At 44.2% G+C, this 13,422-nt stretch overlaps 1 protein-coding gene across 1 annotated transcript in view; it reads right to left on the minus strand.

The window, feature by feature from the left end:
- Positions 1-13,422, minus strand: part of thada (THADA armadillo repeat containing) — a 99,859-nt gene that overhangs the window by 23,194 nt on the left and 63,243 nt on the right. The window contains exon 31 of the mRNA XM_080481937.1: positions 12,025-12,107. Within this exon, the coding sequence (XP_080338063.1) occupies positions 12,025-12,107 (83 nt within the window). The remainder of the gene's footprint in view (positions 1-12,024; positions 12,108-13,422) is intronic.

Here is a 13,422-nt window from a genome sequence, read left to right on the forward strand (position 1 = left end):
TGTTTGATAAGTCCAGCCTGTCGTCCTCAATGTGGACGATTACAGTTTGTTTTTAGACAAAGACGAAGCGCTTAAGAGAGAGAAGACCAAGGAATTGACCAGCATTCGCCGCATTTAGAACGGCTTCATCCAACCAATCTGCTGCCACTGACGGGATCTTTCACAGACAATGGGGTCACCAATAGAGGATTGACACCGACACCAGCCATGTTTGTTTTACTGCACAAACATGAAAGAGAGAAAACCTATAGATTAAATATAAATACATTCAATATAAACAAACAAACAAACAAATAAATAAAATGTTAATAAACCTACAGCCTTCACATTCTATCCATTAACAAAAACAACTCATTATATAAATACATGATTTACATAAAGCTCTATTCCAGATGCTGATAGTTTGCCATATTATTATTATAAGATTGATTTAATGATACTGGACCGGCATATTTGTTTTATTTTGCTAACATGAATTACATCACTACATAATCTGCATTAAAGGGCTGGATAATTCCATGATCTGATCTGAACTAGCGGGAAGAGGTATACAGAGAACAGATGTGGGCCCAATATTGAACCCTGTGGAACACCACACAATATTACATGATCATTAGAACAATGTAGAACGACATCAAAAGTCCTTTTACGATGTGAATAGAACCATTTCACAATAGCGCCAGAATGGCTGACACATTGTTCAAGGTCATGTAAGAGTGGTCAACTGCATCAAACGTAACGGACAGACTGCAGACGTGTCCTCGATTGACCCCGGAGAAGAACGGATGGATTAATTCTTTCACCTCACTTTTAATGTTTAGCAGAGTCAAAGCTGCCTCTCACTCAACAGGCGGCACATGCTGCACGAGTTGCAGTTCAGTCTTGCTTGAATGGACACAACAAAACATTCATTAAGCCCGATATTTAAAATTAGGAGGATTTAGATATCGCCGTTAGTTTTATTCAGTCGTAAGTTTTATAACAAGCCACACAGACATGCACACGCGGCCTTTTGTGAGGCGAACAGATGCAGACAACAGACCAGAGTGAAGCAGCATGCGTCTTCTGTTCCTTTCTATTTTCACTTTTTATAAGAAGGGCTGCGTCAGGCTGTGTTTGGAAAAGCCCGCGGTCATGCCAGCCCGGCCACCTGTGGACGCACGCCCTCGGGTTGAAGTGATGGAGGCAAAATAAAGACGTGCGCGCGTTGGGTTAGTGCGCGTGCTTCCTGTGAAATATAAGTATAATCCAGAGGCAGGGCTGCTGTACAGAAACCCGACGCCGCTCCTCCCGACAGCGCTGGTCCAAGACTCTGCACAGACCCGGCTTTGACAGCCAACTCAATTAGTTGAACACGCACACACAGACACACACACGCGCACACAAAAAGCTTATAAAACCCGCTGGAACTCAATCCGGCCCCGCAGCGCCACTCAAAACGTGGCCTGACAAAAGAGCGGGAAATGCCGCATTCCTCCAGAGATGGGCCGGGTTACTATGGAACCTGATCCTCAAAGCGGGGGTGGGGGTGGCAAATAGGCATAAGGGCTAATGGTTATAAGGGTGAGGGCACAGTAATGACACAGATGATGAGGAAGGGAAGAATGGGAGCATGTCAAAGAGAAAACAGCTGTCTGTCACGGCACAGACATGAAGTGTGTGTTTGTGTGTCAGCGAGGTTAAAGTAACAGCGCGCCGCCTTCGGCTTGTCAAATGCGGATACTGTTGACTGTAACGCTTTGACTTTTATAGAACCACAACAAAGGCGGGCAACAAAGACTTTCAATCCACCCCACCTGCTCCGAAAAGAGAGCGAAAGAACAAGAGAGAAGAAAAGTGGAAGGAGCCTGAGTGGAAGAGAAAGAGGAAAAACATCATCAGTTGGGATGCAGTGCTGTTTTATGGCGGTGCTTATTGAAGTGTAGTGGAGGAGAAAGAGGCAGGAGCGCCCTCGCCAACTTAGTGTCTGATCATAACCAGCCATTGTTCTACTGAGCAGCTGTGTTTATTTTAATCGGCGACACTTGTGCGCCTTTATGCGAGCTCGTGTGCAAACCTGGAGCGCAGCCAGACTCTATCAAGTTGCGATTACCGCCCAATATATTTAGGATGCGCCGGGACGAGGTCCGGCTTTAGTGGAGCACGAGGCGAGCAGCGCTTCGGAACGGCGTTGGTAAGTCGCGTGCGAGCGCATGGTTTGAAAAGGACTCACTGTACCATGGTGCTTCGGTTCAACTGTTGGTTCTGGATCCTAGGCCTCGTTCACACTGCAGGGAAACGCGACACAATTCTGATTTTCTTTACTCACTAGTGACTCACATCCTAACTGTTTTGTCGCCGTGTGAAGGCGGCAATTCTGATTTTTTTTTACCCCAGACCCAGGCCTCGTTCCTACGTGGTACCAATTCTGCTATTTTTCTACACGCGACTGCTTCGTCATTGGCGTGTGACTGACGTCACAGATAAGTAGCGGAGGAAGCGGCTTCGCCAAAATGTTAAAAGCTGCTGTTTCTTTTTTTCCCTCGTTATGTTGTCGTCTCATATTTCACAATCAATCTACATGGGCTCTCCAGCGTTGCCAGATATGGTGGTATCCCCCAATTGTGGAGACAAATTCTCTTTCCATTTTACTATGTTTATTTCGTGTATGTGTTTGTTCATGACGTGTTCATTATATATATGAAATAGTTTTACGGTTTAAACATGATTTCTACGCAGGTTGAGATTTAGGCTGGTTTTTTTTATTGTTTTGGCTGGAAACAGTGAGTCACATCTGGCAACCCTGGTTGCTGACGGACATGCCATGCGTAAATAGCGTGCTCTGGCGTGACTTCACGAAAACATCCGGTCCGATCCCGTTCACACTGCAGATCGCGTTTGAAACAATCACGGAAAAAAAAATCGGAATTGAGTATCAAGACCTGCTGTGTGAACGGAGCCCGAGATCACAACTACGAGATGGACTGCGGTCCAGCTTTCTGGGTGCGAGGAGTGTTTGCGCTGATTTTCATAAAGTCACCAAATAACTTTATGTTTGTATCGTGGGAGGAAGATGAAGTGTTCCATAAACCACTTCACCAACTTGTGGTCTGTATACATCATGAGGACAACATAATGAGGAGATATGCTGAAGGTCTTTGGACTGGTTGTTAATCCACAGTTAAACATTAGAAATGCTCGTGAGAAACACACATTAACAACTGCAGCTTCTGTCCCACTGCTGGTGGCAGAACTGGGTTACATGCCGTTGATGTCAGCTTTCTGGATTTCTCCTTCCAGGGCGCTCGAGTACCCGCTCTGTGGTTGTCAAAGCAAAACTGCCCCAAACTACTATGACGACGTTTTCAACATGACGCTCGCAGATGATGGAGATTATTGTCGGAAAAAATCCCACAGCCAACACTTTTTTGGGTGAGCCGTTTAATGGAGTGGTAATCGTGCCACTGTCGTGTCACTGGCGTCGCGGTGACGGTGGGCCTGCGGCGTTTTCATGTCACCTTCCAGCACCGGCAGCTGATGGAGGCTTATTCACACTCAAAGGAGGAGGGAGCTGGGAGCGTTTTGCCAATGGAGACGGATAGAAACTGCTTTTTGGTCAATATAAGAGATGTTTGTTTTCTGAACAAGGTCTCAGTGGTTGACGTGTAAATTGATGGTAAAAACTGGAGTAAACAAGCTCTTTGGTTGACGTTAAAAGCTCAATATGTCGCTTCATTCAGCCTAAAGTAGGCTACTATTCAAACTGAAGCACTGATGTTTACAACCCATCTTTTCTCTTTGGCTTTCAAGGCCACGTGAGCTGTCGACTTTTTATTCTACATTGTCCTACTCGTCTTTTTAATGTCTTTCATATTACCGTTTTTAGCCTTTTTAATTTGTTTTAGATGCATTTTTTTTAATTTGTATTGCCTGTGTCCTTTATCTACTTTATGGAAACGTGTAAACTGTGCACTATTTGGTCCACGGTGGTGTTTTTACAGTGCTTTCTAAATAATGATGATTTCTATTGTATATACTAGTGCGAGCATGACTGTGGACTAAAATAAAATACATTTTGTACTTGAAAACTGGGTCAGAGCCGCATCCTGCTGGCCCCTTTTTAGCTCCACAAAGACAGATTAATGAGGAAGCCAGTGATTATTATTTAGGTTAGCCTCTCCATCTCAGATCTCCTCAGTACAAACATCCAACCAGCTTCGGTGCCGTCCAGAAATCCGACCACAAAAAGAAGAATACGTGCCGCAGTGAAGTCCAAACACGCATCAAGGTTCTGCTGATTTCCCCTGTGTGTCTATCATGTTTTACTAAATGAAACCTAAAACTTGAAAGCAGCCCAGCCTTCACCTGGTGGTATTAGCATTCCAGCGTAGACGCCCAAAAGGAAAACAGCACGACTGCGAGCGGCACCGCCGCAGTGCGAACCTTTTTGTCGGCCTCCAAACCCCCCCCCCCCCCAAAAAAAAAAAAAAACGACAAACATGCAAATGTACACATGTAGAAAAGTGAAAATATTCCCCATAGAGTGATGCTTTTGGAGTGTGTGTGTGTGTGTGTGTGTGTGTGTGTGTGTGTGTGTGTGTGTGTGTGTGTGTGTGTGTGTGTGTGTGTGTGTGTGTGTGTGTGTGTGTGTGTGTGTGTGTGTGTGTGTGTGTGTGGGTGTGTGCTGCATGTGTGATGGCCTGTTTTACAGCAAAGGTCAAATATTTAAACGAAAAGCAACCACAACATCTGGTTTAAGTAAACTTTAGACGATGGCAACAGTTTGGGTGGAGGGCAGGTGGGCCGGGGAATATCGAGATACATCCGACCAAACACCGCCGCCATGTTTTCACAGTTAAATTACAAAAAGACGCAAAGTGGAGAAATGGAGGGGAGGAGTGGAGCTCGTCGCGCAATGCCTGAGCACATGTGACGGAGGAGTCGGACCGCGAGGTGCTGTACATTACGAGCCGGACCGCGGAGACGGACAGACAGTGTGTTGCTTGTCCATGAACGCCGCCTGTAACCCGCTGAAAGCTGCCAGTAAAGACACTTTTGCTGTGGCGAGCGAGAGTTCTGGCGGAACGCTCGCGCGTGCTCTCACACGCAAGCACACAGCTGGATTTCACATCAACTTCCACCGTCATTACCCAAACTGTGAAAAACAAACCCCAGACGCTACGTGTGTGTGTGTGTGTGTGTGTGTGTGTGTGTGTGTGTGTGTGTGTGTGTGTGTGTGTGTGTGTGTGTGTGTGTGTGTGTGTGTGTGTGTGTGTGTGTGTGTGTGTGTGTGTGTGTGTGTGTGTGTGTGTGTGTGTGTGTCTGACAAATGAGAGCGCCGACCTTCTCATGCTGACGGAGCTCACACTTTAGTCCGTCTCTCTAATTAGCCTACAATCTGAGTCTCTATCTATGTATACAAACGCTGATCCCAAAAATGTGTTACAAGTAAACGCCGGCCCGATAACGGCGGCTGCGTCCAACAGCTTCACACTGCAAGCGCTGCGTGTTTCATTCGAAATGTTTCAAAGCTCAAATTCCTTTGGGTGTTCTTCACTGTTTGCCTTCCAAGTGAATCATTGTCTACTAAGGGTTAATCGAAAGAAGTGAGAGGAGCGCCTTCATATTTATAATTGTTCCTCCACGCCTGCTTGGCTGACAGAATTAACCCCGATATGAATCCTGAGTCGACATCAAGCCATCCAGTTGTCTCCGATCTGTTGTTTTCAGTGCTGCAAAGTAAGACGATCCGCCTCCAAACGTGAATTCGGAGGAATATAGAGGAGATTCGAGTCTTTTAACACTTTTCCAGCATGGAGCAGTTTTCCATTTGCTCCACTAAGCGTGTTTACAACATAAGGCCCATGGACCAAACCCGGTCCAGGAAGGGAATTGGAAAGAAACTGCAAAGAAACCATCGACTTTGAAACACAGCTTCAGAACATAGACATAGCACAACACTGAGACTCAAGATGAGATTACTCGTTTTAATTAAATACTTCGAAACTGAAAATTTGAATTGATTTATATTGATTTGTACCATAAACACAACATACAATATTTACCACCAGTGTAAATGCAAAGGTCTGACACTTTTATTGTTTTGTTCTTATTTTTGACTGATTGATTTTTCTTTTCTTTTTTTTTTTGTCTTTTCTTTTTATTGTTTTGTTCTGTTCCGTTTGTTCACTTTGTGGTGTTGTTTTGGTAAATAATATAAAATGACTGATCTAAAAAAGATGCGATATCAATGACGTCAGCTTCATTGTGACTAGTAAACGAGCATTCACCATTAAGTCACGCTGTCCGGGTGAGTTTGCAAAAACATGCATGCAAAAGGCTGCAAATTGAAGGTTTATTGGCCATTTCACTGAATTTTCCATCAGAAAGTTTCATTAAAGTTTGTTTCATGTTGAGATTGGAGTAATTTTGTGTAGCAACAGTGAAATGTTTTGCAAAAAAACAGAATTTTTCAAAACGTGTACTCTGCGCCAGAATAAAGGAAAAACTTTTAAGTTAAATTTAATAGGTTATTTTGGTGGTAATTTAGCAGTCTGGCCGACTCAAGTTGATATTGGGCTGTATGTGGCCCTTGAATCAAAATTAATTTCACACCCCTGGTTCGGTCTGTCTTGTTTACAAAGAATAAGGTGATCAGATTGACGTGTGGATTGATAAGCACCAAGAGCATCTTCCCATTCAGTCGGCAGATCAATCCCATAATGCTTTGCACTGTGTGCGAGTCAGTCAGTTGTAAAATGATCCCACGTTTATTCAGCAGCATTAAAGATCAACTTGTTTGCTCCACTAACCAAGCTTGTGTTTCTTTTTGCCTTTCGTTTGAAACCTCGACATCGATAAAGCATCATGAACATTAATCATCTAATTCAATAGAAATGTTTACTTGAGCCTGTTTTATACGAATCGGCGCTCGTTTTTGGATCATCGGCTCCGTAACAAATACATCTACACACATCTAGAGTGGGAAGAGCTTCGGTAAATATGTCTACACGCTTGCTGGATGTTTAGACAAATTGAAATGCAACGACTATTTTTTGGGGGGAAATTATGTAATTCTAAGTGGTAAATCATTTTTGCTTTTGTTGTTCTTTACAAGACAAGATCGTTACACGACATATATATATTTAAAAAAAAAAAAGGGGGGGGGGAGGGGGGGGGGGATTATAAGATTTGTTGAGTTTCAATAAAAAAGTTGGACTTCTGTCCAAAAGCAGTAAATTGGATGTTCTGCTCTGACAAGTTCACCTATGTTCTGGTCAATTCCCCAAATTTAGATGGCACAACAAAAAAGCTTTGGCTTTACACGTGAAGACACGCTGCAAATATTGATAATACTCGTGCAACTTGAGCAGTTATCCGTTTCTGTCGCTGTGACGTCACTGTTCCTCGATCCGTTTGGATTCTGATGAGGAAGTGTAGTAAAGAACATAAAGATCTCACTGACTTCGGACTCTCAGGGTGGTAAATGAAGCTTCCCATGATGTCAATACATGGAGGAGACCCCTGCAATTACCCTTTAATTCATAGGGTGTCAGTAAGTAAACAAAAAGTGGATCTCCTGAAGCATTTAAACTCAGACTTTTCAAGGAAATACAACAAGAAATGTGCAAGATTTTCAATCGAAAATCATGACTCCATTTAAACTAACCTGGAAACTAAGAACAGATGGTTGAGGACTTCAGCTTCTTCAGTAGAGAAGAAGTAAATAATACAAAGCTACTCACCAGTCACTGCATATTTCCATTCACTTTTTAAAAAAAAAAAACACGTTCCTGAGCTTCATGGTCGAGCATCCAAATATGGAAGTGCATGGCTAACCAAGCTGTCACACATGAACATCAATCCATGTACTGAAGTAGCTGGAAGCGTAATTATGGCAAGACATTTGTTTTGTTTTGTGTGTGTACTAAAACAGAATAAAAAGTTCAGGAATGCGTTCGAATACTCAGCTTTCACATCACTCATCCGCAGTATATGCGCTCGGGATATTTAGGGTGAAGATGACATTTGCAGGGTTCGGCTGCCTGATTCAGAAAAATGGAGCGAGTCTGTGTGAAAGTCTGTCTTCCTGGTAGTAAGAAATTCCTCTCAAGTTCACCCGGATTTTTGTGGGCGTTCGAGCACAAAGTGCCTCTTCCACTGAATAAAACCAACACATGAACTGGTCAAAAATACGACTCAACAAGCCACACGAGTGGCCAAAGTCTTTATGAGGTCTCTTCAATCTCCACCTAGAAGTGCATTTTTGCACAAGAACTGGTTATTGTGTCGCCTCTTTTGTCCGAACAGTGTTTGTCAGCCCTGCTCCGCCGTGACTTGCATGGTTTATGGTTTAGGTGTCCCACTGCTCCAACGCACCCGCTTCAAATAGACGTCCTATCGGGTCTAGAGAAGCCCCGTTCATTTTAATCAGTTGTGCTATGTCAAAACTCTGTAGAAATCAGTTTGCTTCTTGTTTTTTTAACTTCATCAACTCAGATCAAAAATTCATACTTTGAGATTAATTCAAATGATTTCTCATTCGACTACCTTTAGCATATCATTAAAAACAATTCCAGTAAGACGACCTCAAAAAGACTGTATAGCTGGACTGTGCGGAACAGGAAGATTTTAGTTTCAGTTCATATAGTGAACTGAATGAGTCACCGTCTCGCACTCCCGCTGCTGGTTTGACTAAAATAAACCGTTTGACTTCTGTGAATTAAAAAGAAAATTCTTGTCAAGGTCGGCGTTTTGGACCACACCCACAAAGTACTGTGGTGTGTGTGTGTGTGTGTGTGTGTGTGTGTGTGTGTGTGTGTGTGTGTGTGTGTGTGTGTGTGTGTGTGTGTGTGTGTGTGTGTGTGTGTGTGTGTGTGTGTGTGCGTGTGCGTGTGTGTGCGTGTGCGTGTGTGTGCATGCAGTATAAACAGTACTTTCAGAACTTTTGGTCATCTGTACATATGTCCGTCATGTTCAAGGGAGCAAGGAACTTTTCCTCAACATGTTTGTAATAATTTGCCATTTTAATCACCATGTGCATGATGAAAGTGCTTGAATCAGGCAGCATTTGTCAACATGGAGCTCCAAAGGATCCATATACGATACAATGGAGTTATAAGGCATGATGTAAATGTTTTTCCAGTCATCTTTGGAGTTTCACTTTTGCTTTAAAGTTCTAATTGTACCCAAACTGTAACAGTCAAAGAGTAGTTTGTCTGTAATCCTAACCATCATTCATCTTCCCTAAGTAGTGAAACTATTGATTTACCTTATATACCTACTTTACTCAGTACAGGGGGGGTACTGGTGGTGGTGGTGGTGGTGGTGGTGGTGGTGGTGGTGGGGGGGGGGGGGGGGGGGGGGGGGGGGGTGGGGGGGTGTGTTTGAATCCTGTTTTCATTTGAACCTTTTCATTCCCTGCCTGAGCAGCACTGCAGAAATACTTACCGTTACCCTTTAGTGTTGCCCCGGCCCAAACTATGACTCACTAGGCTTTCCATAAACCATTCCTAGAACTTGAACCTCGACTATTTCACTACCTGTCACGGCTGGAATGCTTACCTTTAGTGGCGGCCTTATCCTAATCATCATCCAGCCTTGCCTTAACCAAAACTGTTACTGGCAAAACGTGAAGTCATGAAGAACGTCACCCAATAGTGTCTGAAACGTTGGTTCACGAATCTTCCAAAAACATTGATTTATATGTTTTAGTTTAGATTTGCTCGTGTGCATTTGTCGTGTTTCTCTCTGTTAAAAGCACTTAGAGATGACTCTGTTGTGTTTGGTGCTATATCAATAAAGTTGAATTAAATTGAATAGAATCTTCCTATGGTAATGTAAATCTGACTTATGACTGTTTCTAAAGAAACACTTGAGTGTTTTAGCATAATCTTTAAACACAACCTGCTGCTCACACACCAGTGGAAACACATTAAAGTGTTTTAGTGAGGTTCAATTAAAGTAGTCCCCCCCCCCCTGTTCTATTTTTTTCCCCACTTCTCTCTCAAACCAGAACCTTTCAGCTTTTTTTTTTTTTTTTTTTTTTTTTACTGGCATGACTAGAAAGCAAAGAAACAGAAGACTGGCAGAGGTAAAGATGAAGCAATGGATGCAGGGGTCTTTTTTTTTTTTATGGGACCACATGGATCAAAGGGGCCAGGGGGTAAAGCAATGTGTGTGAGAGCACACACACACACACACACACACACACACACACACACACACACACACACACACACACACACACACACACACACACACACACACACACACACACACACACACACACACACACACACACACACACAAAGACCTGTGTTCGGAAAGGGGGAAGAATTGGCCGGTAAATGAAAAGTTCCTACTTAACACGGGGTGCCAGTTAAAAGGGGAGAGGGAAAACAGAAGTAATATTGAAAAAGAGGATTGTTCACCTCCTTTACCCCGGGTGCCAGGCGCTTTCGGCTGCCCGCTGCTTTCATATGCGCCTCAACAACCTGTGGCTTTTTAACTTCTGATTCGTCTGAGTGGTGCAATTACACGAGAGGAAAAGAGCGAGGGATTAGAAGTAAGGAGGGAGAAAAAAAGACAGATGGACACAGGGGTCTGACTTCACCCGGGAGGGGGGGCGGGGGGGGGGGTGATGGATGCAGCCAAAGACAGACTTATGATAATAATAGCAGCCTTAGAGGTGTGGAAGCTAGAGGGCTGCTTATTTAGTTATGTAAGGAGCCGAGCCAAGTCAGGCCGGGCCTGTTCCTCAATCTACAGGCTTGTTTGGAGAAATCCTCGGTATTTCCACTGTCAGGACCAACATGTGTTCAGCACATGGCCCGACCAAAAACATGAGCGAGCGACCGCCTGCCTCCCTCCCTCCCTCCCTCTCTACCTCCCTCTCCCCCCTCCTTCTTCCCTCCCTGTGCAGCACTCCTCCATAAAGTGGGTCATAGGCACAATCCCACCATCTGTCAGAGATCGCTCGCCTTCGGTTTCACATTCCTCCACCGCAGAGACCCCGCAGGTTCCAGCACATGTGCACAGGACCGCACACGCACAGCGGGGGGGGGGCCCCTTCTCTGAACTCCGCGATACACGAGGCCGGCTGCTGTCAACAGTCGGTGTAAATGGGGGAGCGCAGCGGTGCACAGCCTCTCCGGCAAACGCTCAGCGCGGTTGTTTGTTGGGATGCGGGATTCAAAGTCAAGTTCGGGGCGAAGGAACGCAAATGTCGCTCGACTGAGCTGCTGGCAACTGTCCGACAGGAGCAGCGGGCCCTCGAGACCGAGACAAGATGGGAAACAAAGGACATAAGTGGATTGGGGGGAAAGAAAACAAAAAAAACACTTCTCTGGCCTAAATGCACAAACTCCTTAACACAGATAAAATATACTTAGAGGACACCTATTAAGCGATAATATTCACACCATTTTTCACCAAGTGCGAAAAATCCATATTGCGATGCGTTACGTCTCCAGAGTTTCAAACAATCTGTCAGGTAACATGCTGAGCGAAGTTAAGAGGAAAATGAGTGAAAGTTCTCTTGGGCGCGACTGCTCTGTAGAGGGGTTGATTTCAAGATGTTGTAAAGCGGCATCAGGGGTAGTTTTTGTATCGGAGCAGTATCGTGAGCAGCCATGCACAGTGTCGGGCCGAACGGTGAATCTACATTTGTGACTATGATGCGTGTTGATTCTTGTTGTTTTTTTTGAGTGGGGAGTTCATGCTTTCAGGCTCAAAAAAAAAGTCTGAGTTACGTGATGCACCTGAACGCATCACCCAATGCCTCAGCGGCATAAAGCTTGTTAACGCCTTAAAAATCCATCAGTTAGCTGCGTCATTGATTAAGCCGCAGGGTTCAAAGCGTGTGAAAAAAGTAGCAGCTTATGGTCCGGAAATTACGGTACATTAAAATGCATCTGCTGGTTGTGAATATTTCAACTAATGATGTTGTGCCATTGCTAAAGCCTAAACATCTGGCACCCGTGTTAATGTGTGTGTGTTGTTTGTTCGCTTTTTGCTTGGGTTTGATGGAAGGTAAGCGCTCACCGTCCAGAAGGCTGATCTTCGGCCTGCACAAACACAGCAACACATCAAGAAAGGCTCCTCTTGTCACCACGCAGCTGTTCTGCCTGAAAGGACAGAAACACAACTTGATTAATGTCAGCGTGACCTCAGAGAGGCCGTGGAAACCTCAATGCAAAGGGAGAAAGCACAAAGTTTGAAAAACTCTTCGCAAAGAAGGATCTCTTTTATTAAGCAGGCTGTTATGATGTTTCTGACGTGCTTATTGATTTACAGAGATAAGAGCGCAGCCTGCAGTCATTGATCATCTGGTTCCCATTAAGATCACAGACATAGATTTTCTTTCTGCAGAGACAGGCTCATGTCTCACCGCAAAACCACCGAATAAGGTCGATGGACACTCAGCGCCCAATGAATCTATTGGTTGTGTGGATGATCGGGATCTGGGGGTGGTCCCGGGGGCTGATGGCACTATAAACTGGTTTTATGAATGGGGAAAAGTTACATGGGCTCTTCTAAACAAAAGTTAAATGAAATTACGTTAAATAAAGGTCGTCTTTCTCCTGCTTGTTTCTCTTGTGACGGTCTTCCCCAAACCTTGATGCAGGCCATTCAAAGTGTGTTTACGTTCAATCAGCAGTGCGTCGAGAGCTTACGTTTTCTTTTCAGAAACCGACATGATCTGAGGTCGTTGTACTAATAAACCTAGAACGTAAATAAACGGAATACCGTGACGGCAGAAGATAAGCTACAAGCCAAATACACCTCAAAGTCCCGGGAATCGACGGCTCAGCAGTCAAATAACCCAAACATGTGAAAATACACAAAGAACCAAAATAATTGCAAAGAAAACGATGAGCTTGGAGTTCGTGTATACACTCGGGTTAATGGTTATTTAGGTACGCCCAGCTGAAGTGGTTTGTGACGAGAGATGACGTTGAACTGTTTAGGAATCTACTGAACCAGAATTAAGTGGGTTGGATAGATTCTTATATCTGTTTAATGGGGAAGGTCAGCGGGACGACGGGAGGGCTACAGCAGCAGGTCGATTGTAGAAGAAGAGAAAGTTCAAAGGTCAGGTGTCGGGGCAACAGTGGGGTGTGTAAGAAAATGTCAACGCACTAACATATCACACTTTAGCTAGAGTGTTGAGAAAAGACTGGAATTGTGGTTCCGCTCAATCGTGATCACACGGACAGCTTTGCTTGACGTGAGTGTGAGTCTCTTGAGGAAATAACTAGAATTGCAGCGCCGCCACTTTTATAAAGTACAAATATGAATACTAACCTTCAGCTACTTGCTGATACAAGTACTAATTAAAAAGGCCTAAAGGCTAATTCATACTCAATACACACACGTTTGTGGTTCCTGTACCAACATTTTCGAAAAAACCTGCTGGACTCTTGTATTAGCATCCAATCA

This window comes from Lipophrys pholis (genome assembly GCF_963383615.2).
Source record: "Lipophrys pholis genome assembly, chromosome: 15".
In the NCBI taxonomy this organism is placed as follows: Eukaryota; Metazoa; Chordata; class Actinopteri; order Blenniiformes; family Blenniidae; genus Lipophrys; species Lipophrys pholis.